The sequence below is a fragment of the Artemia franciscana genome, chromosome 2 (assembly GCF_032884065.1).
Source record: "Artemia franciscana chromosome 2, ASM3288406v1, whole genome shotgun sequence".
In the NCBI taxonomy this organism is placed as follows: Eukaryota; Metazoa; Arthropoda; class Branchiopoda; order Anostraca; family Artemiidae; genus Artemia; species Artemia franciscana.
In genome coordinates, this window is record NC_088864.1 from 58,412,249 (window position 1) to 58,430,331 (window position 18,083).

Consider the following 18,083-nt stretch of genomic DNA (forward strand, 5'->3'; position numbering starts at 1 on the left):
CTCCTAATACCTCGCTCTTTACGCTGAAGTGATTTTATTAATTATAGCTGTTTTTTCTACGGCCTTTGTGATTCAGGGGTCATTCTTAAGGAATTGGGACAAAATTTAAGCTTTAGTGTAAAGAATGAGGTATTGAAGAGTGGGAGAACCCCCTCATATACGTGATAAAAACATACGAATATAGAAGTTCGTTACGTGAGTTAATTCGTAAGTTATGTATATTTTTAATAATAAAAACATCCGTAAAAAAATTTAAAAGTTTTAGTTGCTTTTGAAATAACCAAAAAATTGGAGGGTACAGGCCAACTCCCTCGTTCCTTTTTTCTCTAATTCGTCCAGTCAAAACTATGAGAAAGCCATTTAGCCATAAAAATAAATTAATATACAAATTTCGTTTTAATTATTCATGTGCAGAGAGCCAAAATTAAAACATGCATTAATTCAAAAACGGTCAGAAATTAAATATAAAAGAACAAGTTTATTTAACTGAAAGTAAGGAGCGATATTAAAACTTAAAACGAACAGAAATTACTCCGTATATGAAAGGGGCTGTTCCCTCCTCAATGCCCCGCTCTTTACGCTAAATTTTTTACTTTTTTATTAAAGTAGAATTGAGAGAAGGAGTCAAACACCACCAAATTTCTGAGTAAAACTCTTAGACTTTTTTCTCATACCCCTTAAAACTGGAAGCCTAATATGCTGAAACAAATGTAAAGAAGAATATTGAAAACTAAAATAAAATTAGAAGCAAAGCTTGAGATTGCTGTTTTTTGAAATTTCTGGACCTTTATTCCTCCACTCCCTCCCTTTTAACCTACAGACAAACCTTATACTAGCATTTTCATCAAGTTAGAATAGGAAAAGGCCAGGTAACATAGCTACAAAAAATGTGCGTTTCAAACTCGGTAACTTAAACTTATACTTTTCTTTTAAGTGAAGGGTTGCAATATTTTGTGTTTTTGACAAGTCTAAATTTAATGTTTCGACAACATTTCTCGTCCAACATGTTACGCAAAATGTCTTATGTCACAAGTTTATGTCTAGTGACGCAAATTTCTCTCTGGCTAATTTCCAAACTAAGAGCGCAATCATAAATAGCTTGTTTTTTAGAGTCAAAACATAGTTCAATTTTGTGGTCATATTTTAGAAGAGATGGCATAGACAGACTACTTGAAATTTTGAGATCTTGACCCCGTGCACCATGACTAAACTGACCAGACTTACCGAATTCCACTCGACAAATAGCTCTAGCAGTATCTCTGGGTTATTTCCTTCTGCCACTGTCCTTAGAGTACGATCTTTGAGAGTGAACCAACGACGCTCTCCGTTGTTAATACGTAAAAGAGGGATCACAATCATTCCAAGGAAGTCTGAACGTCTTGAACGATCTTCATCGTAAACAGTTACTTCCAAAGCGCTATTTATGTCCTTCACCTGGCTTAGAAAAAAAATGATAAATAAATTCCATTTTTTTAACCGTAAAAAATTGCCATTCAGGGCCAAACTAATAAATTATACTTTTCATACTTTTGAGGTTTTGGTATTAATTTGAAAGTTATGTTTGATCTGTTTTTGCTTCTTTTGTCGCTATTTTGGAATCTTCTCCGTCTCCTGAGTGGTTGTAACAAGGCAACGCAAAATTTTTCAACCCTCTTTGGCACCAGAGAGAAACAATTCTATTAACGCCTGTTTTATTAGGAAAGCCTTATTCCGGTTCATTCCTCGGTTTCCACAATTTATTAGGGAATGATGCTAACTTTAGTTGTATAATAAAGGAATAGCGACACTTTCATAAGGAATAATCCCTTCCTTCTCAAAACAAGTAAGAACTTGCTAAAGTAGCGATTTCTAAACAAACAAAAAGTTTTCAAATTATTATAAAATTGAAAGTATTTCAATTAAACACTTATGAATTATGTTCTATCAGTGTTCAACGCATGTTTGCGAACAGTTCGTGGTAACGAACTGTAGTAAGGAGCGACCCGGCTCAATAGTAAACTAAAGTCTAAAAAACGGCATTTTATACTAATAGTTATATCAAAAGAATTATATTTTTATGTTGATTTTAAATATACAAGTTTTATCCAATTTATCTTACCCATCAAAAGATAAGAGCCTAAGAAAATTTACATTTTTTTGGAAAATAGGGGTGAACACCCCTAAAAGTCATAAAATCACACCATCATCACATCATCACACCATCATAAAATCACATCATCTCATTCAGCGTATCAGAAAACCGCACTGTAGAAGTTTCAAGCTCCTATCTACAAAAATGTGGAATCTTGTATTTTCTTTTTTGCCAGAAGACTGATCACGGGTGCGTGATTATTAGCTTTTTTTTTTTTTTCCGGGGGTGAACGTATCGACCCAGTGGTCCTAGAATGTTGCAAGAGAGCTAATTCCAACGGGAATTATAAGTTCTAGTACCCTTTTTAAGTGACCAAAAAAATTAAAGGGCACTTAGGCTCCCTCCCACGCTCACTTTTATAATGAAGTCAGCGGATCAACATTTTGAGATAGCCATTTTGTTCAGCGTAGTCAAAAAAGATGATAACTATGTCTTTGGGGACGACATACTCCTTCACAGTCCCCGTGGGAGGGGCCACAAGTTACAAACTTTGACTATTGCTTACATACAGTAACGGTTATTATGAAGTATACAGACGTTTTCAGGGGGACCTTTTCATGTTGGGGTGGGGGTGGGTCGGGAGGATTATGTGGGAAGATCTTTCCATGGAAGAGTTTACCACGAGGGATGAGAATTTCCATGAAGGGGGCGAGGAATTTCTAGCATTACTTAAAAAAATGAAACAATAAATAATTTTTTTTTTCACCTGGAAGTATTGAGTAGCATCAGAACTTAGAAGGAACCTAGAATATTACGTATATAAGGGCGTTCGTCTCTTCCACAATACCTTGCTCTTTACGCTAAAGTATTTTTACTAATTTCAACTATTTATTCTACGGCCTTTGTGATTCAGGGGTCATTCTTAAAGATTTGGGATAAAATTCAAGCTTTAGTGTAAAGAGCGAGGTATTGAAGAGGGGGCAAACTCCTTCATATACGTAATAAAAATACATAAATATAGAAGTTCGTTACGTAAGTTAATTCGTAAAGTACGTATGTTTATTACTAACAAAACATTCGTACAAAACAAAAATCTAGTTGCATTTTTAAGTAGCCAAAAATTGAAAGGCAACTAGGCCTCCTCCCCCACCCCTTTTTTTCATAAAAATCATCCGATCAAAACTATGAGAAAGCAATTTAGCAAAAAAAAAAAATATGGAAATTTCGTTTTAATTATTCATGTGCGATGAGCCAAAATCAAAACCTGCATTAATTCAAAAAAGTTCAGAGATTAAATGAGAAAAACAAGTTTTTTTTTAACCTTAAGTAAGGAGCAACATTGGAACTTAAAAAGAACAGAAATTATTTGGTATATGAAAGGCTGTGTCTCCTTCGCAACGGCTCGCTCTTTACGCTAAGGTTTTTTTTTATTGTTTTGAAAGTAGAGGTGTGACAAAGAGTCAAACTTTAGCGTAAAGAGCGGGGCGTTGCGAAGGGGACAATCCCTCTCATATACGGAATAATTTAAGCTCGTTTTAAGTTCTAATGTCTCTTTTTACTTGCAGTTAAAAAACTTATTCTTTTTATTTAATCTACAAACGAAAAGCAACTTTATTTTGTAAAGGAAATACACAAATCAAACATATAGTTAGACTATTCCATTTTTGATTTCTCTAAGGCTGATTAAAATACTGCTGACCTTGGAATGTTAAAATTTTACAGCTGGTGCAGACCTCTGATCGCCAGCAATGGGGTTACCGACTTCTCACAGGATATATGCTCCAACTTTTACCATATTTTCGTGACAAGCCTGAGCCTGCAAAGCCTAGAGAATATGGGTTATAGCCGTGTATAGAATCTACAGTAATGGCCAGGATTAAGAATGGTTAAGAAGGAAAGTAACTTACTTAGAGTTAGGTACTCTTAAGCTGGATGGCTCATAAGATAACAAGTTGCCCCTATACGACGTAATCTAAAGAGCTAGCAGCCGCAAGCCTTCCAAAGATATTCCCGCCAGTTTAGCACTCTTCTCTAGCTTTGATCAAGCGTCATGTTCTGCCGTCCACACCTTAGGGGAGAGGGGCAGTACCGCACATGGGGGAGCCCACCATCACCTACAAGGACCATAAAGCCCATCTCCTACTTAGAATCTTCTGCGCTATCAAAGGTCGATTTGTTCTTTCACGTATGGAGGTGTTCGTAATTCTGTCAGATCAGTAGACTCCCGGGATCCATCAGAGCCAATTATTTTCTAAACCTTGTATTCGTTTCTTAAGCTGTTTTGTCAGTGCCTATATTTTGCATCCACATATTAGTATAAAAGGACATTGTTTTTTTTTTCATCATTACCCCTCTCCTCTGCTCCCATTCGTCAAGCTAAAATTTAAGTTATGCCTTTCAGAGGATATGATCAATAGCTGAAACTTTAGCATAAAGAGTAGGGAGGCTAAATGGAGGTTGTTTATACTTAGAACGAATGTCTCATTGTATGACAGCGTGGTTTTTGATTCTGGAAGGTTGTTCAAAGAGTTTTTCTTTATAGTTTTAAATCAATTGGCTCTCTCCAAACTTTTACTTAGTGGTGAAAATTAGCTTAATTGGGACCAACATAATTATTTGCAGGACGAAAAGCCAGAAGTCAATCCTTCGAGTGCATTATGAATTTAAATTTCCGTTTTAGTGAACCCTCTTCCCATAGTCTATTACCAGAAGATTTATTTTATTTTTTTTTTGGGGGGGGGGGGGGGGTTCGGTCACTACCGAGGAATGCATAGTAATAATGACCATTTACTGGTGACTATCATTCTTAGGAAAAATACAAAATGTCGTGTTTTTGTAGATACGACTTGAAAACCTCCATTGCAGGGCTTTCAGACATTGTGAAATTGATCACACCTCTCTTTAAGAATGTCTCCGTGCTTTTTAAAATTATGAATTTTTTTTACTTTCAACTTATTATTGATAACTCAAACACATCGAATGTCAAACATCTAGAATTAGCGTGCAAAATGTTTTTTATAATGTCTATTATTCACAACTTTCAGGTTTAGATTACGATTGTTTATTAATTTTTTATGCACCACACTTTTTAATTAACAGTTTGATTACAAACCAGAATGGCTACCATCATCCTAAACAATGAAAAATAAAAAATGCGAAATTCATTCAGTCACAAGGACACCTGATAAAGGACTTATCTCTGATTATTCTATTCATAATATCGATAAACTTACAAGGTAAATATCTTATACCAGTTTGGAGTCAGGGTTCGGTATTCTGTTTGAGTTTGCAACCTTGCATTGTCCAACTCTAAGACGCAATAAGGATCCGATTTTCCTCCAATGTCAGCAGCAGCGAGCCCCCGAGCGCGGAAGACTTTAACAGTTAGATGTCCAACATCTCGTAGATTTCGGAACGTTCGTAACAAGCCCTAAAAAATTTAATTTGTTTATTTTAATTAAAGTTATTATTCCTGGGTTACATAAATATATAAGTTTTAGCTAAAGAAAGATAGATAGATAGATAAATAGTTTATTTTAGCCCACCATCAAAACAACAACATGGCAGAGTATAAAGAAAAAGACAAAAAAATATTTCAAGATTAAACGATTAAATTACATTCACTATATACATTCATAGATCGTATATGACGCGCAACGGCAGTAAATCATGAAGGTGCTCATGGGCACCTTTTCTAACATTAATTTCCTGTTCTGCCACAGCTTCATGGGGATCTGGAATTTGATACTTATTCAAAAGAAATAAATTTTCTCGAATAGCGGTATGCGTATCAAAAACTTCAAATCAAACAGTTCGTGGTAACGAACTGTAGTAAGGAGCGATCCGGCTCAATAGTAACCAAAACTCTAAAAAATTGAATTTTGATACCAATAGCTACATCAAAAGAATCGCATTTTAATGCTGATTTTAAATATATAAGTTTCATCAAGTTTAGTCTTACCCATCAAAAGTTACGAGCCTGAGAAAATTTGCCTTATTTAGGAAAATAGGGGGAAACACCCCTTAAAAGTCGTAGGATCTTAACGAAAATGACACCGTCAGATTCAGCGTCTCAGAGAACCCAGTTTCAAGCTCCTATCTACAAAAATGTGGAATTTTGTATTTTTTGCCAGAAGACAAATCACGGGTGCGTGTTTATTTGTTTGTTTTTTTTTGTTTTTGTTTTTTTCCCAGGGGTCATCGTATCGACCAAGTGGTCCTAGAATGTCGCAAGAGGGCTCATTCTAACGGAAATGAAAAGTTCTAGTGCCCTTTTTAAGTGACCAAAAAAATTGGAGGGCATCTAGGCCCCCTCCCACGCTCATTTTTTTCCTAAAGTCAACGGATCAAAATTTTGAGATAGCCATTTTGTTCAGCATAGTCAAAAACCATAAAAACTATGTCTTTGGGATGACTTACTCCCACACAGTCACTGGGGGAGGGGCTACAAGTTACAAAATTTGACCAGTGCTTACATATAGTAATGGTTATTGGGAAGTGTGTAGGCGTTTTCAGTAGGATTTTTTGGTTGGGGGGAGGGGTTGAGAATAGGGGGATAGGCTGGGGGAGCTTTCCATCGAGGAATTTGTCATGGTAGAAGAAAATTCTCATGAAGAGAGCGCAGGATTTACTAGCATTATTAAAAAAAAACAATGAAAAAAGAAATATGAAAAAGTTTTTTTCAGCTGGAAGTAAAGAGCAGCATTAAAACTTAAAACGAACGGAAATTATTACCCATATGAGGAGCTCACCTCCTCCTAATACCCCGATCTTTACGCTAAAGTATTTTTGGTAATTTCAACTATTTATTTTACGGCTTTGGTGATTCAGGGGTCATTCTTAATGAATTGGGACAAAATCTAAGCTTTAGTGTAAAGAGCGAGGTACTGACGAGGGGGCGAACCCCCTCATATATGTAATAAAAACATGAGAATATAAAACTTCTTTACGTAAGCTAATTTATAAGTTACGTATATCTTTTACTAAAAAAAAAGATTCGTAAAAAATTAAAAGTTCTAGTTGCCTTTATCTTAATTAACCAAAAAATCGGAGGGCAACTAGGCTTCCTCCCCCGCTCTTTTTTCTCAAAATCATTCAATCAAAATTATGAGAAAGTCATTTAGCAAAAAAAAAATAATAAATATGCAAATTTCGTTTTTATTATTCCTCTGCGGAGAGCCAAAATCAAAACATGCATTGATTGAAAAACGTTCAGAAATTAAATAAAAAAAAACAAGTTTTTTTAACTGAAAGTAAGGAGCAAAATTAAAACTTAAAACGAACAGAAATTACTTCGTATATGAAAGGGGCTGCTTCCTCACCAACATCCCGCTCTTTACGCTAAAGTTTTTTACTGTTTAAAAAGAAGAGTTGAAAGAAAGAGTCAAACTTTAGCGTCAAGAGCGGGATGTTGGTGAGGAAGCAGCCCCTTTCATATACGAAGTAATTTCTGTTCGTTTTAAGTTTTAATTTTGCTCCTTACTTTCAGTTAAAAAAAACTTGTTTTTTTTTTATTTAATATCTAAATAACGCGGACCTAACTTTCAGTCTCTCTGTTTCTTTGAACCATTCCCAAAGCAGGGAAAGGTAAAGGACATGCGGTAATGCCACTGCTCTGTACAGTCTCGCCAAAATTTGCCGATTGTACGAATACTTCAGTGGGGCTATTTTAGCATAGCTCACTCACACGTTAGACGCAAGGGTATCAAGGCAAAGAGTTCTTGTAGTTTTCTTATCTCGGCCGCACAGAAGACCTAAATATTTGTGTGAAGAAGACGGTGCGATAATAACATCATCTATGGATACAGTTGGTGCTCGTGTCTCTTGTTTCGCCGAGCTGAAAACCAGAAATTCAGTTTTCTGGCCATAAGCTTTTAGATCAATAGCGCTATAACCAGATACAAGCTTTTTTCCTGGTGTACACTCAATGAGAAACTCAACATGATTAAATCATCAGCATAGCTTATTACGCTCAAATCACAAGTATCGAAGCTTAGCCCGCCAGAAATTCGTTTTGTAATCGTAGAAGTCAAAGTGTCAAATAATATCAGACTTAAGACGGAAGAATGTAAAAAAAAAATCGAATTAGTAGATTTTAAGGAAAAATGTCCTTTAAAACAAACTTAAGTGACTAGCTACGGAATACATTCCTGAAGGGGAAATTGTGGATAGGTTCATTACGAATTTGATTGCCAATAAGCGGGCTTACGATGTCAGTCTGAGCGATCTATCAGAGTTTGCTCTTCACGCAATTGTTTAATATGTATTCGGTTGCACCTGTCATTCAAGGCACTACTAACTTGTTATGGTTTTCAAAGACAACTTAACCGATATTTGGAGTCCAGTAGTTAAAGCCCCTTGATCAAGGTGGACACTCAAGCCAGAATTATTGGGGTCCAAAAACACATTTTTAATAGAGATGAGTCATCTTGCTGCGCAACTACTATTTAAGCTAATTAGTCCGTCTTCGAGAAAAATATCACGGTAAAAGGGAAAAACCAAATACTACAAAGTAAAAAGAAGATGGGGGCAGAGGGAGTACCATAGTGATAATAAACTAATTTAGCAACAGACACAAAAAGAAAAGAACATTTGTCTGGTAATCAGGGCCAAGGTCCCTAACAATATAATGAACTAATTTTCAAATTGGGAGTTTTTTCTATATCAAAATTGATTTTGAAAAATTTCCAAGCCCACTTAGTTAAGTTTGAAGGTTTTAGTTTGCTAAACTAAATCTTTCTAGTTTTGGTTATTGATAAATACCTGATATTTAGGTTTGGCCTCATTCAATCTTACAGAACAGGAGAGTGTGTCACTCAGTTAGTGTTTCATGTACCTACCAGGAACAGGTAAACTTTTCAAGACCAACTTAATAGTATTGCGTTTGTTCAAAATTGAGTGGGTAAAATTGTATAATTTAGCATTTGGTTGAGAGGATCAGGCGTTAAGCACCTTCAGAGACATTGACATTATTTTTCAACAGAAAATATAGTTTTCGCTTACTTAGTTAAGTCAAATCCTCGCCTATCCCAACGGGATGTATTGAGTTTTGATGCCTGATGCCTGACTGTTTTAAACCAGTTCGTCCTAAAACAACTTTAATTCGATCTATCTAGTGCTGTTCTGTATTTTATAATACTTTGATTTTCCTTCACCCTTAAACTTGATAAATTATTTTCTATTGTTATTGCAAATTGCCTCATTCGTATCTTTTTTCCGTTTTATCGTTATTTTTGTTTTTCCCCTTGGTACTATTTTTCTCCTTTTTTTAGCCTTAAGTTTGTTCTGTATTTTAATGTAACAAGCAGTCTCCTTAGTGAGGAATACATGAATAACGAATATAAGTTCCAAATATAATCAAAGATGACAAAGGTGTGTTATTCTGACTGGTCCAAGCAAAACTGTTACTAAATAATTTGATCATCTCCCCAGATTCAGAAGGCGTTAAATAATAATATATAAGTATATACTTAAAATATACTTAAATATTTTCAGGGTAGTGCTTTATGTCAAAAATGACTGAGTTTTTTTGCCAAGTTCCAGGTGAAGGACTAAAATCTTGAGTTCGCAGAAAAAATCCCAATAAATAGTAGTTCTGGTCAAAAGCAGTTGAATTGCATTTCTAAGATCAATAAATGATTCTTTGAAGAAACTAGATTAAAAAATAGATCTTTCAATTGGAGGTAACTATCAACATCAAAACTTAAAATATACAGAAATTACTCATATCTGAGGAATAAAGGGGGGGGGCTCCTTCTTAAACTTCACTCGTTACCTTAAAGTTTTTGGTGCCCTAAAAGAAATTCTTATTCTATTTAAGAAGCCATTGTGTCTTAGGAATCATTCATAAGAAATTGGGCTAAAAACTAAAATGTTTGAGTAGAGAGCGAGCGCTAAGAATGCTCCCTAAAATAGTTCTCCCTCATAAAATTACATATCTTACAGACCTCCCAAGTAAAATTTTCTCTGGAAACTTTTTTCGATGGAAAATTCACCTCTTAGGAAATATTCCTCCCACAAAAAACTCCTCCATTTCTGAATAATTTCCGTATATTTTCCAATAGCAACTACTATGACCTATCCATTTGTTTCTTTTTTGGGGGGGGGGGGTAAAAAGGATTTTTTTTAGGGGGGAGGGCTTAGAAAAAACTTTAAAAACGCACCAAAATTTCTTTATATTCATTTTTATTACGTTTTTATGCGTCAAAAATGTTTCGTGAGGGGGGAGTTCAAAATTCCTATCCCCCTTAGATACGACCTTGATGACTACTATGTATTAACAATGGACCAAATGCAAAAGTTTAACCCTTTCTCAGGGAAGACGTGAAGGGTTATGTCATCTCCAGAAGCATAGTTTTATAGACCTATCAACTACGCTGAATCAAATGACCATTTGAACATTTTGGTTAGAAGTCATTGGGGAAAAAGGGAGGGGGGATTTTCGTCCTCCGTTGGTTTTCTTGACTTAAACAGGACATTAGAATTTTCGATTTCATTTCGATTAGGCCCCAATCTTTTCCCGGTCTTCCAGGACCATTAGTTCAATACGATCGCCCGTGAGGAAAATTAAACAAAAACAAATAAACACGCATTCGTCTTTTCTTATGATGTAAGGCCAATTCTTCTTGTGTGTTAATTGTTATTTATATTGCTTTTTTTTAGAGTTTTGGTACAATTGAGCCGAGTCACTCCTTACCACGGACTGTTTGATATTAACTAATTAAAAGGTGGAGCTAACTTGAGGCTTAGATTAATAAGCCAATTCAATCACTTAAATGTTGGCAATTAAGGGATCTCCTAATATGGGAAAACGCCCTAGAGACAAAGTTAGTTATTGATAGGCGAGACAGAGAGAAGGAAAAGGAAGTTTAAATCGATAGAATGCAGTAATTACTGACCATAAGTGAAGAAAAAATAAAAGCAAAAATAATATTGTTGAAATTGTCGGAAAGTCTAGAAAAGTACTAGATTTTTTTTATGTAACTACTGTAAATTGAGCATTTAAAGCGTCATTTGCACTTTCCTGAAAACGAATTATATTGCAAGTATTTTTGTATTTGTTACAACAATAAAAATAGAAATAATAGTTACAGCAAGAAAAAATACACTGAACTGCTGAGCTTTCAACAATTATTATCATTATACTGTATATAAAATGTTCAGTTGAATTTTATTTGTTCTTTCCAGGGACTTTTCAAGACGCATATAGTCTTCAGTAAAGCGCAAATACCGCAGTAGGACAAAAACGTCATAATACGATTTTTGTTTATTTTAAGGTTGATTTGCACATTCAATTTAAGTTTTACTTGTTCTAAGATTTATTTATTCTTTTATATTAGTACCTCTTGTATCTTTGTTTGGTATTAAATAAAAAAAAAAGTTTTTTTAACTGAAAGTAAGGAGCGACATTAAAACTTAAAACGCACAGAAATTACTTCGTATATGAAAGAGGCTGCTTCCTCATCAACGCCCCGCTCTTTACGCTAAAGTTTGACTCTTTCTCTCAATTCTTCTTTTTAAAACAGTAAAAAACTTTAGCGTAAAGAGCGGGGCGTTGATGAGGAAGCAGCCTCTTTCATATACGAAGTAATTTCTGTGAGTTTTAAGTTTTAATGTCGCTCCTTACTTTCAGTTAAAAAAAACTTGTTTTTTTTTATTTAATTTCTGAACGTTTTTGAATCAATGCATGTTTTGATTTTGGCTCTCCGCAGAGGAATAATCAAAACGAAATTTGCATATTTTTTTTTTTGGCTCAATGGCTTTCTCATAATTTTGATCGAATGATTTTGAGAAAAAAAGAGCGGGGGACGAAGCCTAGTTGCCCCCCGATTTTTTGGTTAATTAGAAAGGCAACTAGAACTTTTAATTTTTTACAAATTTTTTTATTGGTAAAAGATTTACGTAACTTATAAATTAGCTTACGTAAAGAACTTTTGTATTCTCATGTTTCTATTACATATATGAGGGGATTCGCCTCATCGTCAGTACCTCGCTCTTTACACTAAAGCTTAAATTTTATCCCAATTCATTAAGAATGACCCCCTGAATCACAAAAGCCGTAGAATAAGTAGTTGAAATTACTGAAAATACTTTAGCGTAAAGAGCGAGGTATTAGAAGGAGGTGAGCCCCTCATATGGGTAATAATTTCTGTTTGTTTTAAGTTTTATTGCTGTTCCTTACTTCCAGCTGAAAAAGCTTTTTCACTTTTATTTTTTAATTGTTTTTTTTTTAAATAATGCTAGTAAATCCTGCTCTCCCTTCATGGAAATTTTCTTCTCCCATTACAAATTCTCGAAGGAAAGTTCCCCCAGCATATCCCCCTCTTCTCAACCCCTCCCCCAAACCAAAAAATCCTCCTGAAAACACCTGTATACTTCCCAATAACCATTACTATATGTAAGCACAGGTCAAAGTTTGTAACTTGTTGCCCCTCCCACGGGGACTGTGGGGGAGTAAGTCGTCCCCAAAGACATAGTTATAAGGTTTTTCGACTACGCCTGAATAAAATGGCTATCTCAGAATTTTGATCCGTTGACTTTGGGAAAATAATTAGCGTAGGAGGGGGCCTAGGTGCCCTCCAATTTTATTGGTCACTTAAAAAGGGCACTAGAACTTTTCATTTCCGTTAGAATGAGCCCTCTTGCAACATTCTAGGACAACTGGGTCGATACGATCACCCCTGGGAAAAAAAAAACAACAAAAAAAAAACAAAAAAACAAATAAACACGCATCCGTGATCTGCCTTCTGGCAAAAAATGCAAAATTCCACATTTTTGTAGATAGGAGCTCTAAACTTCTACCGTAGGGTTCTCTGATACGCTGAATCTGATGGTGTGATTTTTGTTAAGATTTTATGACTTTTAGGGGGTGTTTCCCCTTATTTTCTAAAATAACTCAAATTTTCTCAGGCTCGTAACTTTTGATGGGTAAGACTAAACTTGATGAAACTTACATATTTAAAACCAGCATTAAAATGCGATTCTTTTGATGTAGCTATTGGTATAAAAATTCCATTTTTTAGAGTTTTGGTTACTATTGAGCCGGGTCGCTCCTTACTACAGTTCGTTACCACGAACTGTTTGATGATTTTTCGTTTAATTTTTGTTCCCTTTGGGTTTTTTTCTGCTGATCTTAAGATTAATACGGTCTTTACTTTTTTTGAAAAACTCCTTTTCTGGAAAGTCCTTTTTTTATTAAGTTCAGTCAGTTTTTGATTACGAAACTTTCAAGTTTTCTAACATTCTATAATTTCCTTTAACTTCCTTTAATTTTTCCTTTAATTCAATATTAAGAGTTAGTAATACCAAACTAATAGATTTTATATATTTAGAATCAGGATAAAAATCGAATTTTTTTGATTTATCAAGCGTTATCGAAACTTGTTATTTAAAGTTTCGATTAAAGACGGATTATTTGTATCTTCAGAAATTATATTTCGTTGTTTATCAAGACTTACTTGCCTCACACTAGTTAATGTCCATCAGTTAACCCAGTTTTATCATGCTGGAGTAATTTTATGTCCAAAAGTAAGGAATAATGAGAGTGACTTACAAAAATAAGTAAATACGAGATTGCTTACGAAAATAGGCAAAAGTAAAAAGGTAAAATTACAAAGGTAAATAGGTAAAAGCAAACGGTGGACTATGAGAAAAGTACAAACGTAAAAGTAAAAAGGCAAAAAGGTAAAAGTAAAAGGTGGGTTACGGAAATAGGTAAAAGTACAAAGATAATATATGTAAAATTAAAAGGTGGCTCACGAAATCAGGTAAAAGTAAAAAGGTAATAGCTAAAAGTAAAAGGTGCTTATGAAAATAGGTAAAAGTTAAAGGTGCAAAGTACATGAATAACAGGTAAAAGTGCAACAGTAAGCCAGTAGAATTGAAGTACATTTTTTTAAACGTTGAAGGATAAGCCTTGTAATCTCCCTTTCCTCTTGGATTGAGTTCTGGAACACAAACTTTATAATACTTACGTATCTTTTGGCTAATGTAGTCGACCTATCAGAATTAGATTCATTGGCAGTCAGATCAGATATAGACTCCGTGGAAGTACTACCACTAATTGTTAAGAGCAGAAATAGTGTCCCCACAACGTCAGATATGCACCCATCGCTGTGATCAACAACTAAGTTTTGTCGTATCCTGTGCGTTGTTTCACGTTCTAGTTTTGATAGGTCGAGAGTAAACCTAAAATAAAAAGAACTGTATTATTGTCCCTTAAAAATGTGATAGCACATTAACCTAATCTCTAAAAGGAATTATTAACCTTACTTTAATACTACTACTACTAATAATAACTCACTGCAGCACCAAGCCGCCTGAGGCCAACACAGCTCTGTACGCTCCTCCTGCAACCTAATCTATTTAAAGCCTCCCTTTTTACACCCTCCCAGGAAGTTCCCATTTCCTTTAAATCTTTATTTATGACATCCTCCCAACCAAGACAAGTACGACCTGCTTTAATAATCCAAGATTATTAAGACTTCCAGGACTGAATATCAGTGTGTTTTTTTTAAACAGTGAATTAAGATTCCTTTATTATTTTTTCATTAAACTTGGTTATGATTATGATTATTGTTTCGATATCATCAGAAATAAAAAGATATAACTTAAAATAAGGATTGTTTTCAGTATAGTACATATTACATCCTAGTCTTTAGAAGGCACGGGTGGGGCGTCAGCCACACTCCTCTCAGTTTCTGTTCGTTTTGAGTTTGGCTCGGTAATTGTTTTATTGTAATTTTTGTTTATTTTGGGCTTCATTTACTTAGTGATGGGGATTAATGGTGGTTTTACGCTTGAAAAATTGTTTGACTCCATTTTTGCTCATCTTAGGTTTAATATAACCCTTTATTTTTCTTTGAAATAACCTCTTTTGTGAAATCAGCTTTTTTAATTATTATAAATACAAAAGACATAATATAAATAAATTTTTATGTATGTGGCATAGTTCAAAAGACATACAATAGCGTTAATTTTGTCATTGAGAAAATACTTGCTCTTCTGGTCATTTAAGGCATATGTTACTACCTGGGAACCTTCAGGGCTGCTTCCTCATCAACGCCCCGCTCTTTGCGCTAAAGTTTTTTACTGTTTTAAAAAGAAGAGTTGAGAGAAAGATTCAAAATTTAGCGTAAAGAGCGGGGCGTTGATGAGGAAGCAGCCCCTTTCATATACGAAGTAATTTCTGTTCGTTTTAAGTTTTAATGTCGCTCCTTACTTTCGGTTGAAAAGCTTGTTTTTTTTATTTAATCTACTTAAAAGGTGTTTTTGTTCAACAAATTTATAATATGTCAACTAGAATGGAAGGTCCATGACTCAAGGTTCGCTTCACTTATATAAGGAAACATAAGGGTACAGAGGGTATATAAGGGCATATACCCTCCGTACCTATAAAGGGTATATAAGGTTACAAAAGGTACATAAATAAAGTAAGACTAAAAAATAGCTTCAAACTTTTGCAAACGAGTATGCTAAACAGTTTGTCTTCAATAACTTTTTACAGCAAATTACGTTTCACAATAGATTAATGTATTGTGAACAAAAGTAACCACTAATACGGTAATTAGCCTATTAGGGAAAGGCTATAATTGTGCCGAAACTAGATGGTTGCAATTAAAACAATCACATAGTCTTTATAGTAGTAAGAAGAATACAATGACAGGAATCAAAGAAAAAAAATAAACAAAATAGATTCGTTAAAAAAAGCGAGGAAAAAAAAAATCAAAGCATAACAACCAACAACGATCAAATCGGCTCAACTGACGAACATCGGATGAAATTGGAGTTAAAGTAGAATGGGAAGCGTTATGTGGTAAAAAGTGGGCCAAACCAAAATCTCCTATCTGAACTTGGGGCGTTGAATTTCAAAATATATTTTCAAGCTGTAAAGCAGAATATGAATATACATATTAACTGTGATATGATACCAACAAATTTTGCGATTACATTTTAGAGTCTCAATTGCAATACGATTCGTTCTTTTAAATCTTAGCAAGCTTAAACGCACTGTTTAAAAATATTCAGTCTACAAAATTCCCGGAATGGGACAAAAAGCTCCCCAGTCTTATTAATATAAGGTTCCTATTTATCAAACAAGATTAATAACAATATTTCCAGAAAAAGGCACTTGGAGGAATTATCCACTGAATGCTCTATACACAAATTTAATTAAAAACGACCTTATAAAATACTTGATTAGATATAGTAGTTATATTTAGGTTAACTGAAGTTCCAAAATAAAATGACGCATATCAGATCCTAGGGACTAGTTTTCAGTCTCCAAAGTTACCTAATCTGAAAATGAGAACCCTTGTCAATCATTTTTTTTTTTGACTAGAGGAATAACTTTTTGTTTGGATGGATTCCTAAGGATAATGTTTGTGCTTATTTCTGTGACTGTACATTAACCATAAAGTTCAACAAAAATTTCACGCGATCCTTGTGTCGCTATCTATATCAAGGAACTTTTTCAGCCAATTATGTGATTTTGTACGGATAAAGAACGGTACTACTATGGAAAGCTTCCCCAAACACGGATTCGCCTGAGGTCAACTCAGTAACGCGTGCCCTTTATCCATCCTCCTCGCTACAAAGTTTCAGCCTCTGTTCCCTTTAATTAAGCTTTCATCTTCTTATATTCATTTTACTTTTCGTTTGACTCTAACTAGATTGTCAAAGTAATGTTTTTGCAGCTAATCGCCCATCATCCGCAAAACAATGCCTAACCACTTTAAAATTTCTTTCATCAAAGCAACAGCGGGGTTGAACCATATTTTCAATTGAACTTGTCCTTGAATAAAGAGTTGCTTAAACGATCCCTTAAGATTTTCATTAGAAAATTCAACCGAAAAATGTCCAGTGCATATTCTTTAACTTTCGAAGCACCTTATTTAGCAAGTGAAATTAAAACCTCAGTTTTAAGCCTCCTAATCACTTCAAGCACTGGCTTTAGCAGCCTAACAGTTCTTTTGATATTGCCAATAAAGTTTTCTTAACTAAAAAATTAAAAGAAAAAATATCCTGCGTTTAAACTCTTCTACCTCTTGAATCTTCATTGTGTCCACCGTCCTTATTAATATTAAATAAAAAAAAGTGTTTTTCAACAGAAAGTAAGGAGCTGCATTAAAACGTAAAACGAAAAGAAATTACTTCGTGTAAGAAAGGGGCTGTTCCCTCCTAAACGCCCCGCCCTTTACGCTAAAGTTTGACACTTTCTCACAACTCTACTTATAAAAACAACGAAAGAAACTTTTGATGGGTAAGGCTAAATTTGATGAAATTTATATATTTAAAATCAGCATAAAAATCCAATTCTTTTGATGTATTTATTAGCATCAAAATTCTGTTTTTTCTTAGGGTTTCCATTACTATTGAGCTGGGTCGCTCTTTACTACAGTTTGTTACCACGAACTGTTTGATTACTGCACAAATAAGCCTTGGTACCAACTCGTTTAATTTTTTCGGTACCTAGCGTCACCTATCTGTCCTTACTTATTTTAATTACACGTGCAACTTAGTCTGCTTGACATTGATTTTCAAGCCTGGTCTCCCTCTAGCACCCTAAAAAATCCTAGGACTATTAAACCGTCCACAAAATCCAAGTCTAGGAAATATTTTTCTTCTTAACAGTCTTTGTTATGATCATATAAATTTGGAGAAAATTGTATGGTAATTTGGAGAAAACCAATCAAAAACTCCATACACACATGGAAAGCTGGACAAAACAATATCTGCCTTTCTTAAAACCCATTGTTATTATCTCGAATTCCTATTAAGGAAGCTTAATTAATGTTTTTTTAAGAATTTGGCAATTTTAATACTTTATCGGCAATCCAATTCATAATTTTGACGTTTTTGACTTTTCCACCATGATCAAGAAAATTGGAAAGTACTGAATTTTTCACCATGATCAAGAGTCTCGAGTAGCTTGGCCACGGAATTAGGTTCTCGGAAGAGACCCTGACAATAGAAGAAAAACCAGACAAAATCTTGACATAACGTCGTCAGAAAG

At 34.5% G+C, this 18,083-nt stretch overlaps 1 protein-coding gene across 2 annotated transcripts in view; it reads right to left on the minus strand.

Moving 5' to 3' along the window:
* Positions 1-18,083, minus strand: part of LOC136043844 (multiple C2 and transmembrane domain-containing protein-like) — a 202,613-nt gene that overhangs the window by 51,907 nt on the left and 132,623 nt on the right. The window contains exons 12-14 of one of the 2 annotated variants that reach the window (XM_065728782.1): positions 14,044-14,257; positions 5,305-5,501; positions 1,225-1,438 (exon numbers count right to left, since the gene is read on the minus strand). In XM_065728782.1, the coding sequence (XP_065584854.1) occupies positions 1,225-1,438; positions 5,305-5,501; positions 14,044-14,257 (625 nt within the window). The remainder of the gene's footprint in view (positions 1-1,224; positions 1,439-5,304; positions 5,502-14,043; positions 14,258-18,083) is intronic. The other variant, XM_065728783.1, reaches the window with a different exon arrangement.